At 37.8% G+C, this 15,824-nt stretch overlaps 1 protein-coding gene across 5 annotated transcripts in view; it reads left to right on the top strand.

Moving 5' to 3' along the window:
* Positions 1-15,824, top strand: part of slc8a1b (solute carrier family 8 member 1b) — a 269,087-nt gene that overhangs the window by 192,935 nt on the left and 60,328 nt on the right. For 2 of the 5 annotated variants that reach the window (XM_069887648.1, XM_069887652.1), the window contains 4 exons: positions 10,615-10,718; positions 11,350-11,370; positions 13,035-13,052; positions 13,441-13,509. In XM_069887648.1, coding sequence (XP_069743749.1) covers positions 10,615-10,718; positions 11,350-11,370; positions 13,035-13,052; positions 13,441-13,509 — 212 coding nt within the window. Of the gene's footprint in view, positions 1-10,013; positions 10,121-10,614; positions 10,719-11,349; positions 11,371-13,034; positions 13,053-13,440; positions 13,510-15,824 lie in introns of all 5 variants that reach the window. The other 3 variants (XM_069887653.1, XM_069887649.1, XM_069887651.1) reach the window with 3 other exon arrangements.

Raw genomic sequence — 15,824 nt, 5'->3', positions numbered from 1 at the left:
TAATACTTGAAGGGATCACAGCATTGGTGCTGAATGTACTACAATTTGGATCTTATTGCTTTTATTTGATCGCTCATAGTTTGACATAGTGATACAACCAGTTTCCAGTTCCGACGGGGTTCATTACAATGCAAAAGAGAGAGTACAGAGTAGGCTTGTGTGGAAGAGATGTTGACACTAACATATTTGGCAATCAGCCTGTTTTAATACAGCACCTGACTAATTGTGTATCGTGAGACATATTGTTTGGAAGTTAAGTTGTATCCTTCACTGTAGTCAAGGATGCTGACAGTGGATTATGAATTTTTCTTACAATTAAATAAAACTATTTTTTAAATAAAAACTGTAGTCAAGGTCAAGATACAGTTTGCAAAGATTTTAAATTATGTAATCATAATTTTGGTAAAAGCTTTTTTATCTAACTGTGTAAGTGCAAGTGCTTGCTGAGGTTGGTGCTTGTAGATTTTGGAATCCATAAGCGTAGAGACTACTGTTTGCTCTCCATGTGAAGTAAAGTCTGTGAAGTGATACTCGATGTTTCCGAAGTTAATTTCAATGACAGTTTTCCAGATTGGTTCCTGGAATATGATGGAGTAGGATTGTTGAATGAAGAGAGGAGAAACTTGGGGATGATACTATTGAGTTTAGAAGAAAGAAGCTCCTTGAAACACCTGCGCTCTTATTCGACTTGACAGAATAGATTGTGTAGTTCGTAGCTCCTTGGTTTGTGATGATCAAAACCAAGGGTCACTGAGGATGAGTAGAAACTTTACCTGAAGGGAGTGGATAATGTTTGGATAGGGAGTTAATATGGAAAAGGAGTGCTGAGGTAGAAGATCAGCCATGATATTAAATCTCAGCACAAGGATGAAAGGCCAAGGACTTCCTTCTGTTATTTGTATTCTTCCATTCAAAATGTCAATTTTTTGCACTCTACTGATTCTTCGGGGTTTTTTTCATATAAGGATGGCAGTTAAAAATTAAAATTTCATTGGATGTCCAAGTCCTGAACCAATTTTCAGGCATGCCTGTAATAGTGTGAGTGGCATGCCAGTGTTCCCATTGGGGTAGCTTAAATATGCAGATTTGAGTCTAGTAGGTGCTGTAGACACACATTTTGTGGATCGGCACTCAGTACCTCAATTTTTCTTTCTGTATTTTGTTTTTCAGAATTGGGAATAGTCTCCCTGGTTCTGTAAAAATGTAGTTGGTTTACAATAACCTTTTCTTGGATCCTACTTTGTATACAAACCTGAATAGAACTTTGCTAAGGCCAACTGTAGCAAAGCCAGCTAGCTGCAGTGGTGAGAATGCTTTCTTTGCCACATATTATGGACATCATTCGATTGATCCCTAAATTTATTTTAAAAATGGTTCTGGTTTCCAATCACTTGCCATGAAGAACAAAACTAACTATGGAACAATTTCAGATCAGCTCGAAATGGATGCAAAATGTCTACAAAAATATATTCGTTGGGAGAGGAGATCTGGAAATTGCTATGTATGTCTTATTGACTGATTCACAATTAATCCTGTGGGCATAAACATGTGGAAAAAATAATATGAACCACTTGCTTAATTTGTTTATCTTCAGTAGTGAATGATGTTTCTTGGGAGAATTCAGCTATGTCCACAAAAAATAAACTTTCAGATAGTAGCCATTCTAGTTATTGTGGCTACAGAGTCCTATCCCATCTTACCTGCTTTTTTACCCCCCCCCCCCTGTTAGAGTTCCAAGTTATTACCATGGAAAACTCATGAACATTTTTATTTTGTATTCCATTTTTTAAATGTTAATCAGTTTCCACTGTCCGACTCGACAATTTCATGGCTTTTCTGAAATTTATTTACAGTTTCTGCAGTGTTACTTTGTTATGGAGCTAGGCCCTTCTACTTTGCATTTATGACATTATTGCATTTGACATTTTTTTGGGCCTTGGATGAATAAATTATTTATTACTTGCAAAATATTGTAATTCTCATTTATCAATGGCCTGTTGTCCACAAATGAAATTTATAATTAATCACATTATTCTGCCTGCACTGTTCTGATGCAGTCAGTTTAAATAAAACATAACATTAAAGTACGTTAGCAAACAATCCAATTTTCCATCAGCATTATTTAAAATAAAACAGTGAAGTGAATGGTCTAGATTTTGATCTGATTAAAGAGCATACAGTTTCCTGGCAGGAAACGCTTTGCTTATCACCATTTAAGGCAGTGGATGAACCAGAGCTATTCTGCACTAGCTACTACGCAGACCATCATTATCCGAAGTTTCATGAGAAGTAAGTGTCTAAATATCTCAGCAACTTTTCAGTTTGCAATGTAAGCCAAGGAGAAGATTCGTTTTTGAAATTGTGGGTGAGAGAAAGCTGCCCATCCCCCCCCCCCCAACCCCCGCAGAAGGCTTCTATTGATCTAGAGGTCAGTGTAAGGTTGGCTTCCTGGACCCTATCAATTTATTGTAGTTGAGAATTGGGTAATCTTCCCTTCCCTTCTAGGGCAGGGAAGGGAAATCAGAAGTGGGAACGCAGCTGGCTTTTTGTTTGCAATTTTGAATAAGAATATTTATTACATTATCTGTGACTTTTGACCCCCTTGTGATTTGCTGTTCTCCAGAATTCATGTTCAATCTGTGTGTTTCTTGTGCCGCTATGTATTGCAGGTATAGATTTTTTTTGTGATTTTTTTTTAAATGTAGAACTGTAAATGTCATCTTGGAAGGATTTGAGGATGATTTGTTTGGACTCCAGTTCTGTAGTTGAGGCCAGTTTAGACCAATAGATGAGGTTTGCAATCCCATCCATTTAAAGTGGACCCCCAAGGAGGTTAGATTCAGAATCAGGATTTATTGTTATGAACAAGTCATGAAATTCGATGTTCTGCAGCAGCTTCATAGAGGAAACGTTCATCTTATAACCATCTTACAACGTTACTATAGAAATAAGATTAACAATAATGGTGAACGAGCAGTCAGGCAGCGTCTTTGGTTCATTGATTATTCAGGAATCTGATGGCAGCGGGGAAGAAGCTGTCCTTGTGCCGTTGAATGCTCATCTTTAGGCTCCTGTACCTTTTTCCTGATGGTAGCAGAGTGAAGGGGTGGGGGCCTTTGAGGACAGAGGCTGCTTTTTTAAGACACTGCCTCATGTAGATGTCCTCGGTGGAGTGAAGTCTGGTGCCTGTGATGTCGCAAGCTGAGTTAACAATCTTCTGGAGTTTATTCTTGTCCTGAGAGTTGGTGCCTCCTTACCAACAATGATGCAACCAGCCAGAATGCTCTCCATGGTACACCTATAGAAGTTTACGAGAGTCTTTGATGACATTCCAAACCACCTCAAACACCTCATGAAGTATAGCCACTCCTGGCCGGGAGCCCGAGGCGTCTTCTTCAAATGTGCATGGCACTGTACCCAATGTTGAAAATGGTGTCGCCGTTGCCAACTCCGACTGCAGCCGATGATGAAGACTTTGACCCAGCTGTTTGGCAACTTGGCCAGAAGCAAAGGATTTTTTTTACTGTTATTGTAATCACTTGTTTGTTATAAAGCCTTAGTTTTATTTTCAAGTATGTAATGAAAATCTACTTCATTATCTATCTATTTGTTTGTTTGTTTATTGAAACTTGCCTTTTTTTTGGGGGGGGGGAAGGGGATCTATGAGGGATCAAGGATTTCATGAAGGGGTTGAAGTCCTAAAAGGTTTGGGGACCCCTGGTTTAGGTTATGCTTAGCTGCTTTCACCAGGACTTAAAGACTTCAGAGCTACATTGGAAGAAGCAATGTAGCTTTGGGTCAGGCTAGCATTGATTTTTCTGGGCTGTGGGAGATCTGTCCCAATAAAGTGATCTATCTGATTTGAAATGGTTACTTCAGTCTATTTTGGGATGCATCCCAGGTTAAATGGCTATTATTTAAACAATTTGAGCAACCCATTTGAGACAACTATCTAGGTTGACTCCCTATTGCACAAAATTATAGCAATATTTGCAGATGCGCCACTGTTCTCCAGCAGAGTATTTTGCACATGAAATGTTTAGCCCTTTTTCCACTGGCATCCCAGTTAATTGGCTGTGCAGTGTCCTGGTTAAAGAAGCCATTTTGCTTTTAACCGGGACATCAACTGCTTTCCCACTGACCACAATTATCCCCAGAGATAGGAGAGTCTTCCTTCAACAATAGTCCAGGGATGCACTTGTCCTTTTCCATTATTTTAATCGGCATGCCGGCCGGCGTCAGCATCCCAGGGTCAAGGCTGTCAATCCCTGGTGTGTCCTTTGAAGCCGGTGTGCTAATGGTTTCTTTTTTCCAGTGGACCCTTAACCGATAAATTGGCTATTGACAAGGATCCAGTGGAAAAGGGGCTTTTCTGATAATGCAGTGAGGTTTCAAATAATTCTACTCAAGGCAATCAGCAATCGTTATGGGGATAAGGCTGGAAAGGGGTACTGATGGTAGTGATCAGCCATGATCTGTACAATGGCGGTGCTGGCTCGACGGGCCAAAGGGCCTACTCCAGCTCCTATTGTCTATTAAAATCTCCTGCACATTAGGGATTATTGCAAGTGCAAGTGTTTCTTTATAAATTTGACTGCTGAATTTGATCATTTTCTTCTTTGGATACTTTAAATAATAAATGCCAAAAACTATTTTGTGGAAAGTTGATGAAACACTGCTCTATTGTGCTTTTGTGAATTTGTCGTAAGCATGCATTCATGCTTTTTAAAAGGAAGTATAAAATCATATTGGGTTTTCATTTTGTTCCTATTTTCCAATCTGCATTACAGTGAAACAATGTTTTGTTTTAATACTCAAAATCTAAGAAGGAATATTAATAAGTTGACATCTGCTCTGATAACTCTATATGAGGCTTGAAGAATAAAAGGTTGATAAATTTTAGAGACAACTGTGTTGGAGAGAAAGGTGGAGGGTAAAAATTTGGATAAGGAATTCTAGAATTCTAATAGTTGGTTTTGCCATCTGTAATGATTTATTAAATTGATGTTTGATCAAAAAGCCAAAATTGGGATGCAGACAGCTACGAACTCTGGAAATAACTGCTGCACCGATCTGTACTGTTACTTTGCTGAGAATGGCATCCAGAAGCTTAGTTTATCAATCCAGAGAATTGAATAGGTTGAAGATGGAATTGGTAACAGTGAGTGGATTTATTTTTTATTGATCATATAGTTTAGAACTTTTTTCCTTGAAAGAAATCTTCCATTGTTTTCCAGCCATTCCAGACCCATCAACTGATTGGCTCTGTATTGTCTGCTCCAATTGGCTTGACTTAGTTCATTTCATTCAAGGGGTGTTTAGGGGAGAGTAATGCTGATCTTACTGGTGATGTTCATGTCTAATATTGGTAAATGGCTAAATTCTGGAATGCAAATATATACCTCAGACATATGGATCTTGTCTTGTCAAATATTGAGGTTCATTATTTGAATTATTTCAGATTGCAGATTTATTATTAGAGCACATACTTGACATTATATACAACCCTGAGATTCTTTTACCCACGGGCAAGGCAAGATTACCACTTATTGCTAGTGCAAAAAAATGCACAATGTAGACATGTAAACAAATAAAGATATGTAAACAACTGTGCAACACAGAGAGGGAAAAAGCAATAAAGTGCAAAAGTATGAGTCCTTAAATGAGTCCCTCATTGTTTGTTGTTGAGGAGTCTGATGGTAGAGGTGTAGCAGCTGTTCCTGGACCTGGTGGCATGAGTCTTGTGGCACCTATGCCTCTTTCCTGATGGTAGTAAAGAGAACAGAGTGGGTGGTGACGATTAATACTGCTCTCCAATAGCACCATTCCCTGTAGATGTTCTTGATGGTGGGGAGGGCTTTCCCTGCGATGTCCTGGGCTGTGCAGGCCTTTAGGCTTGTGCGATATTGATGTCCCCATTACCAGACCTTGATACAGCCGGTCAGCACATTATTTTGGAACGGAATGTGTAGCACATCAGAAATAGTCATGTATTCTAGGGCCTTGAAAGCTTATTTCGATTGGGCTTGGTGTTATTTCTAATCTGTAGTGTTGGCTAAGACTTTGTCATTTTATTATTAAATGTAAAGGATATACAAATAAGTTGTTTAGAACAAATATACAGTACAAAGATCTGACCAAATTATTTTTTCGGCAGCTTTTTGCAGAGAAGTGTTGCTATCATTGAGAAATTGTTGGAAAAGTCAAGAGAAATACAAATTAGTCCAACTTTTTTAACTCTAATAGACTACACTGTCCAATCAACATCAAGCTGAGATGAATGTTGAAGATGATGGCTAAATAATACTTGGTTTCAATTTATTGAAGTATTGAAATAATTTCAGTATTACAGGACAGGTGTTTCCATAGAAGGAGGGCCAGTAGCAAATGTTATAAATTTAAAATGGTACGACCAAAACAAGTCCAATGAATGTTTGGACCTTTAATGAAGTGTTAGAGAAACAACTAAAATGGAGGTGAAAGCATATCCTGTTGCATCCATGATGCACTTAGTTCTTTTTAGAAGTTGGCAGGATAATGGGGAAAAGCAGTAGAAAGGGTTATTTTTAAAAGCTACCTGGTTAAACTGAAATATTAAGTGAGTCGTGTGTCAAGCAAGGTTGTAATTTTGACCCAAAAAAAAGCATCTCAAAAGATTTTCCTTCTAAACTAAAATCCTGGCAGCGCTCTGTGAAGGCACTCAAATTTAACAGTGCACTGCCCCTGTTTTTAAACTAATGATCTGTGGGTTTGTCATTGGTGGAGGTCTGTGGTGAGTAAAGAAAGAGCAAAGGTGGTCTGTGGGTGAAAAGTTGAGAACCACTGCACTGCATCCTTTACCATTTGAATGTCTTCCTCAGCCTTTATCCTTGTACAATGTACAGAGTCCATTATTGGACCCTGAAAAAAGTTATATTTATGCTACACAGCACTTCATAATGTATGGAATTAGTCTACTTCTATAAATCTAAAGCTTTTTTTCCTCCTTTTCTTCCAATTTTGACTTTGGCTTCACAGATTGAAGCAAAAACTGCAAAATAATATCAGCATTTTGTCCTGTGTCCTTTTTCTAAATTTATGAAATTTAACCTATTATTTAATCTATTTTGATAAATTATCAGTTTTGTCCGGAATTGCTAAGCAATTCCAGAAGTTTTCCAGAAGTCGCAAGCTGTAAACTATAGTTTCACTCCCTATAGCTGCCTATAGCAGCATGTAATTTAATCTTCCCAATTTTATTCCCTTTTAAAAATATTATTGAATTGTAGCACATGCACTACACGAGCGTGGAGAAGAACGGCACGCACACCAAAGCCTTGGAAATGAAACTGATTTATTTCTCTAGCTGTTATGCTTATGTGGGCCCCTGGCGCTGATGTCAGGACCCCGCATCATTGGAGCATCAGCCTCTGGTTGGCCAGCATTCCCGCCAGAGTTCCCCATCTTCCCACCATGTGGAGATCACCTGGGACGTCGGCCAGTGTCATCCTCAGGTCTGCGTGGTCGCTAACCGGCCCATTGTCTCTATTTTTCGGTGGCCTTCCTCTGTGTCATGGAAGTGGAGTGTATACCAGCCCGTTACAGTCCAGTTATGCTGGTTTCAGAGAGTCAATGGTAAAAAGTCTCCTCCTTACTGCCATGGTCGAGGATGAAGGTGGAACCATTGTCTCTAACGACCTTGTAGGGCGCTCGTAGGGTGTTTTATTGGTGGTCTGTGTGCGCCCCTCCTCACGAACACATACTGGCGTCTTTAGATCCTTTGGGACGCTGTGGTGGGGGTTGCTGTGGGACCAAGGATGCCATCTATCACCACAGGTTCTCTAGGGTTGCCACAGGGTCTTCTGGGCATTTATCGGGGACCAGGAGCTTCCTGGGGATGATTAACTTCCCGCCACCAACCTATTGGTCTGCGGGTGATATGCCGTGGTACGGTGGAGCTACGTCCCCAGAAAGTTAGCTAGTGCTGCCCAGAGTCCAGAAGTGAATTGTACCCACCTGTCCGAGGTGAAGTGCTCCGGGACCCCAAATCGTGACACATATGTGTCAACAAGTGCCCTGGTGCAGGTTTCTGTGGTGGCATCAGCCAATGGCATTGCCTCCAGCTGCCTCATGGAGTGGTTTACCAGGGTCAAGAGGTATCTTGCCCCACTATGTTGATGTGTACGTGGCTGAACCTGCGCCGCACCGGCTCAGAAGTCTATGTGGCCATTCTGGTGTGAACTTGCATTTTGGAGGAGTGACAGTTCATGCAGGTCTTGGTGCACTGGATGACCTGTTTATGGAGGCCATACCAGTCAAACCTGTTGGCCACCATTTTGACCGTGGCGCGGATGGCGAGGTGCACTAGGTTGTGGATGGCCTTGAAAACCTGGTGCCTCCATGCAGCCGGGATGATGGGGCGGAGGCTGCTGGTAGAAATGTCGCACAGCAGTGTCCGGTTTCCTGGGCCAACTGTTCTGTATGAGGATATCGATCACTGGGCTTTAAGCCATGTGATCAACCCCTTGGGACAGGATGTAACTTTAACCTCTTGTTCTTTATCCCTCTCTTTTGTGTTCTTAAATAATTCTCAGCACAGAATCTGGAAAAGTAACTTTTGGGAGCATTTGTCACATATTTGAAAATAAATGTCTGATTTGTAGATAAATGTCTGGCAAAATTGAAATACACAGATGTTTTATGCAGGAATGAGGTTTAATCAGTCTGGATATGTTACATGATCAAACCTTGATGTTGTAACTACCTTCTAAGATAGTTTCATTAATTACAAGAGAATGAGAAATATGTTCTCTGTCACACTCTAATGACACACAGTAGCAGCTTGGTGGTGTGCTCCAGGAACACAGAATTTGGAAGTGGGAATACCATATCGCTACCATTTTTTTTTTTGCAAGCCACCAAAACTAAATTTCTTTCCCAATGAAATGGTACCACTGAGGTAAAATCAGAAGTATATGGCATCACAAGACTGCAGTTATAGTGTAAATTTGTTACAACTGGTTACTGAGTTATTACAATATATAAAAGTTAAATATTTAACAGGGAAACTTTTAAGCTTATAAATGATAAGCTTCTAAAATTATTCTGATAGTATATTTTCAGATTAGAGTAATTTTTGCTTGTGTATGCTTTATTATATTGTGGTTTATGCACAAGGTCAACAACTCTAGCTTTTATGTTGCAAATATTACCAAAGTTATCCTATTTGTATTGCTCTATTGTATATTGATTGGACTTGAAAATAAAATGTTATAAGATATGACATTTAATTCCGAATAAGTAGTGTCATTAATCCAATTATTTAAGGCAAGCTCTAACTCAAACAAAGTAGTAAATATGAACGCAAAACTGGAATAAGTTTTGATACTTGGCCTTCTTTTTCAGAAAAATAGCTTACAGTATGTTAAAAAAAAGTTGAATTACTTGAATTCACACCCTTAATTACAAGAGAATTTTAATTTTGTGTCAGGTTGAGCTAAAATGGGTTTAGTGATTTATAATGACCATGTCATAAAACTTGTGAATTAGACAACTACGATTGTCTTGGCCATTTCCAAATCTTAGACTATTTTCTATACCACTTTCAGACCAAATGATGACTTTTGATCTCCCTTTCTGTTCTGCAGGTTCCTGTTGTTAATCCAATTACTTCGCTCTGGTTCATGATTCCCATTTCCTGTCCTTATTCCTTGTTCTTCTAATTCTGAACATTTTTTTCCTAATTCTCCTTTTGACTTTCTAAATGCATCTAAACTTCAAAGCTCAAGTTGAGTACAATTTGCATTTTATTTAATGTGTTTTAGTAAAATGTTTGGGCTAATTGGCATATTTATCATAAATCTATTCACTTGTTGGTAGGTTAGAAAATAGGTTCCATTTTCTCGATGTAAGTTTGAATTCTTAAAAATATGAGAAGAAAAAACTTTTGAATTGAGTTACAATTGTCTTTTGTCTCCTGTTCTCTTTGTTCTTAATTCTTGCTTTTTTTCCCACCTCTCTCTTCTCTATTTCAGCAAGACACTAGAAATCAGAGTAATTGATGATGAGGAGTATGAAAAAAACAAGAACTTCTTCATTGAGATTGGGGAGCCACGCTTGGTGGAGATGAGTGAGAAGAAAGGTGGGGTACCAGCTGAGAGCTAAGGCCTGAATGCCACTACTCAGGAATGCTTGGCGCTATCAAATACCCAGGACATGATGCACACATTTAGATAGGTGTAATAGAGTAAAACTGACTCACCAAAATGATGCAGAATTGACTTTTATAGTTTCAAGTAAGCATTTGCAACTTTTCAAATGAACATCGTGCATTTTGTAATCAGAGACTGAAAAGTTCTGCAGAAGCACTTCATTGGGTGGAGGGGGGGGGCGGGGGGAGGAATTTCGTCATCTACCTTATTGCTGGTAAGGCAGATAAAATTTAAACATCAGGTTAATTCAATCAATTAAAATGTCACAGCAGTTTGTACCCTATTACATGTTAATATTATCTGAATGTGGTGCAGGCTCCCTTCCTTCATAACATCTCACTAACCATCACTTAGTTTATTGGAGCATGTGTGATTGTGATGGACAACTCCAATCCATTGTTTGCTTTGTCTTATGTTCTTGCAGGAAAACCATTCCCATTAATATATTTGACCGTGAGGAATATGAAAAGCAAGACAGTTTCTTCATTACACTTGGTGAACCTGTGTGGATCAGAAGAGGAGTGAAAGGTGTGAGAGTAACAAAGACATTTTGAGAATTCTTTTCTTCTCTGTTTGTGTCCCTACTCTCACACTGAATTTCTCCTCTTTTACTTTACTATCTAAAGCCTTTGTCATACTTGACTGTTGGGTGTTTTATTTCCTTGTGTTTTCCCCACGATGAATGTTGAACTGTCTTTAATGCTGTACTGATTTATGAAGTCATTTAAGATTTTATGCTTAATATGCATTTACTGCTATTGAGATTAATGTAAAACTAAATTGCTAAAATTAACAGAAATTTCAAAATATGATTTCAAATAAAGAAATCAAATTCATTAAAATTGATTTTTTTTTCAATGAAAGAATGCAAAGGAAGTTTTAATAGTTGTGCTGTCATCATTCAAATCTAGATCACAAGTGCTTGCTTTTTGACATATTGGGGAGCTTTTAGAGCGTTATCTATAACTAAGTTTCTACACATTTCCCTCTACTAACTTAACTGGAATTTGCTGCAATGCCAAAATGGTTGGTGGTCAATTTGCATGAAACACCAATCCTACAGGAAATTGAAGTGGTAATTAACAAATCTATCTTTTTCTAGCCCTCTGCTCCATCTTTAAGTTATTTATTTTCTTTACATATTTTGTTCTCTTTGCAGCCTTGTTGTTGAATGAGCTAGGTAAGCTTCCTTGTCTTTTGTTTCTGTTGTTAACTTTACCTGTAACATGGTGAGAATAGTACTGTGTTATACGGGAGTGTTGAGATTTGAAGGAAAATCCTTAAATTGCATTTTAAAGAGCTTATCTCCAACATTCTTAATGTTACAGATGATAAAATACAATAATAAAGCTTTCAAGGTGCCTTAGTAAATAAATGCACTTTGTAGTTTAATACAGAGACACAGGGCTTCCAGTTAAAGCTATGTCTGGAGTTTGTCACTTGCAAGAATGAACATTTTTGTGTTACGTATTGCACTCTTGGGTTAGGTAAGGAAAGATTAGACAAATTGACTTTTCATTGTCTCTGAAAATGTATGTCATGAATAAGACTAGACTGTTATTGATTCTGGGACTGATTCTGAAGTCATGACTACTAACTGGGAGCAAATTGCAATGCAAGCCCTTGATCTGTAAAATTAAACTTTTTTTTTATCATTTCCAGGAATCCTTATTTTAATTTTTAAAATTTAAATTTAGACATACAGCCCTATAACAGGCCATTTTGGCCCAATTAATACCCAATTAACCTACAACCCCTGGTACATTTTGAATGGTGGGAGGAAACCAGAGCCCCCAAGGAAAACCCATGAAGACACAGGGAGAAAGGACAAGCTCGTTACAGACAGTGCAGGGTTCAAACCCCGGTCCTAATCACTGGTGCTGTAACAGCATTGTGCTAACTGCTACGCCAACTATGCCACCAGTATTATATTTTCATAATATTGCTAGTCCAGATCCTTGCTTGAATTCTTTTGATATCCTTTTCAACATCCAATCTTTTGTTCTTCATAAAGTATCCAAAGCACAGAGCAATGTGAAATAATGATGGTTATGTCCCACTCACCCAACTCTCATTTTCTAATTTATCCTGATCAAATTCTTGTATACTCTTGTCCACCTTCGTTATCTTCCAATCTTGTAAATCTGCAGTGTAATTTAGTCTTAAAATACCGTGGAACTGTTTCTCCCACCCTCTTTGCACTTTCAGAGGGACTTCAATTGCCCTGAGCTGACCTTTTGGAGCCCCTTCCAACAATCTTTATCACATCTTCAAAGACTTGAATCCTCTTTAGAACAAATTTGGTTCTCTGAATATCTCACTCTTCAAAAAAAAACTGATTCAAGTGTACTATGTAATTTGCAGCGAGTGTCAGTAGAGCCCTAACTGGATGGATGTTAAATACTAATCCTAAATTTTTGAAAGAGTCGTGATGCCTTCATTGAATTCATGTCAGACAACTTGTCAAACTGCCAGTCAAGCCTTTCAATTTTCTGTTCTTATTTTATGGCTGAAATAAATCCACTTAGAAAATATTGCCTGTTCTTTCTTTTCCCATCTGGTTCCTCCCAGCTGAATGAATCTTTTTTTTTAAGTGCTTGAAACACTCACAAAACGTAATGTCAGTGACTGAGGCGGTAGGGGGGGATATAGATGGTCCCTGTATTATTTGTGTGAATATCCATTTCTGATGTGAGATGGGGAAGAAATGTAAACTGAATATTATTACCCATCAAAAGGAACATTTTGATAGGATTTTAAAAAATTTTCTTGACACATTTTAATGTAAATTTCTGCTACAATGTAAATAATTTGAACAATAACTTTTTTTACTGTTTCTATTAGGGCCCTTCACAAAGACAGGTATGCTGCTTATTAGATTCAATCAAAATTCTAACATTTAAGCTTAGTATTTACAATTTAACAACTGTGTTTTTATTTTTAATTTTTGAAGTAAAACATTTCAGTATTAAAATGTTCTAAAATTAATGTCCTGTACACTCTGATCAACATGACAGCACTTTTTAACAAAGCTCCATAAATCGAGCTACTTAATAATTAGCTTAATAATTTGAAGCTTCTCGCATTATAGTATCTTATTTGCAAAGACCGAGCGCATAATTAAAATATCAATCTATTTCATTAACCCAAAGTTTGAGACTAACAAGTAATGTTTTTCTATTGTTTAATTTCAACAAAAAAACTGAACAGGTAAATTATTTCTTCCTATGGATCATTCCTGTGTTTATAGGTCATGCTCTCTACAGGAAGGTTCAATTTAGGGATAATCCAGTTCCATCTACTGTCATCTGCATTGCAGGTATAATGATCACCTTTTAGTAAATCACTGACTGCTCTTCAGTTACCACAAGAGGAATTGCACTTAAAAGGCATTTTTGACTCATTTGGCACTCATTGGAAACAATAATCTGTCAAAAGAGAATGAAACATAATTATGTTTGTACAATGCTCTGCTGTGAATAGAAAATTCTGCATTACACTTAGTAATTGTTATCCTGTTACATTGGTAGCTATTAGTTGACTAATGCCACTAGAGGAGTGTTTTAATTCACATTAGATTGAGCATGAACTTCACAATTCTCTGCCTCATTCCATGCACTGGATGTTTTAAGGATTGCTTTTTGGATTTATTTGGCTGTTGAACCACCTTGGTATCAAACCGAAATTAAACTGCACAGTAATTTTGTTTTTACAATATGCAACTGGAAGTTGTGGTTTGTATCATTGTATAAATGGTTATTGCACAGAAAGAGCTCATTTGGTTATATCTGTATCCTCCCTAGGTGAACAGTCGGACTAGTCCCACATTCTTACTCTAAGGTTCTTTTCAGATGTCAGATAGTTAATGTATTTCTTTACAACCTTAAATCCTGCAGAGTTTATAAAATTAGATGTAATGGAATACATTAGAAGGTCAATAATATATGATATTTTGATTCTGAATTGATTACTAGGGTTCTTACTTCAGCTAATTAATTTTCATGTAACTAACAATGAGTGAATGACATTGTTAGTGTAAATAACCAAGGTGTAAATCAGTGTGCGCTTAGAAGCTAAGGAAATTATTCTTTAAAGAAAGCAGTTTTGAAATTTTTGCATGTAGCATTGTTAAAAAACATTTTTTTGGGAAGATCCATTCTAAATTGGACCAAGCCACAAAATTGCTTATCAGAATTCAAAAGTAGTCTTTCAACACAGGGAAAATATTAGATTTGTGTCTTATTTGTTCAATTAAAATCATTGAATATTTATGCAAGGGTGTTAAACATCTTGTAACTTTCTGAAATACATTCAAATCACGTAGTTTGTAGTGTCTTTTGCATAATTAAAAGCATCATTTGAACTATTTTAAACTCCTGGGTCTCTTATCCTAAAATTCAAGGAAGTAAACAAAACATTTCATGCATATTTCTGTAGAAATGAAAATTTAGTTATTTCAAGTTGAATTTTTAATCTAATTCCTGATGTGATACCCATTATTGTTCCTTGGACCCTTATCCTGGTATTCATATATAACCATTTACAGCACAGAAACAGGCCAGTTTGGCCCTACTAGTCTGTGCCGAACATCATCTCCCACCTAGTCCCACTGACCCACATTTGGGCCATAACCCTTCACACCTCTCCCGTCCATATACCTATCCTTGAACATTAACATTGATCTTGCTTTTACCCCCACTGCTGGGTTCATTTCATACCCCATCACCCTCTGCATGAAGAAATGTCCCCTTATGTTTCCCTTAAACTTTTCCCTTTTTACTCTCAATCCATGCCCTCTTGTTTGAAACTCCCCCACTCTCAGTAGAAAAAGTCTATCCACATTGACTCTATCTGTCCCCCTTATAATTTTGAATACCTCTATCAAATCACCCCTCAACCTTCTACGCTCCAGAGAATAAAGTCCCAGCTGCTCAACCATTCTCTGCAACTCACACTCTGAAACCCCAGTAACATTCTCATAAATCTCCTCTGCACTCTCTCTCTACTGTTTATATCCTTCCTGTAATTCGGCAACCAAAACTGCACACAATATTCCAAATTTGACCTCACTAATGCCTTATACAATTTCAACATAACACCCCAACTCCTGTGTTCTATACTCTGATTTATGAAAGCCAACACACTAAATGCCTTCTTCACCACCCTGTCCACATGTGATTCAACTTTCAGAGAATTATGTACCATGACTCCTAAATCCCTTTGTTCCACTGCACTCCTCAGTTGTCTACCATTTAACATTTATGTCCTATTTTGATTAGTCCTACCAAAATGTAGCACCTCACATTTATCAGTATTAAACTCCATCTACTGTTTCATCCCACTCTTCTAAGTGTTTCATATCACCCTGTAAACTTTGATAATCTTCCCACTAGCATCTCCACCATCCACCTTCCTGGTGGAAAATGTAGGTACTTGTCCACCATAACTTAGCCATTCCTGCTTATTTTAAGATATCTGTAATGAATGACAGGGGAGGATAGTATTTCGTGAAATATTCCCTTCACTCTTGGCTAGCATCAACTCTTTTTCAAGCTTTACTCTGACCCCAATTGGATCTACCAGCCACTTCAAATTTATTGGTTTTCAGTTATATTCTGAATCTTCTGCTCTGAG

This window comes from Narcine bancroftii, chromosome 6, assembly GCF_036971445.1.
Source record: "Narcine bancroftii isolate sNarBan1 chromosome 6, sNarBan1.hap1, whole genome shotgun sequence".
Taxonomy (NCBI): domain Eukaryota; kingdom Metazoa; phylum Chordata; class Chondrichthyes; order Torpediniformes; family Narcinidae; genus Narcine; species Narcine bancroftii.
The sequence above is the reverse complement of the archived record's forward strand: the minus strand, read 5'-3'. Positions and strand labels throughout refer to the sequence as shown.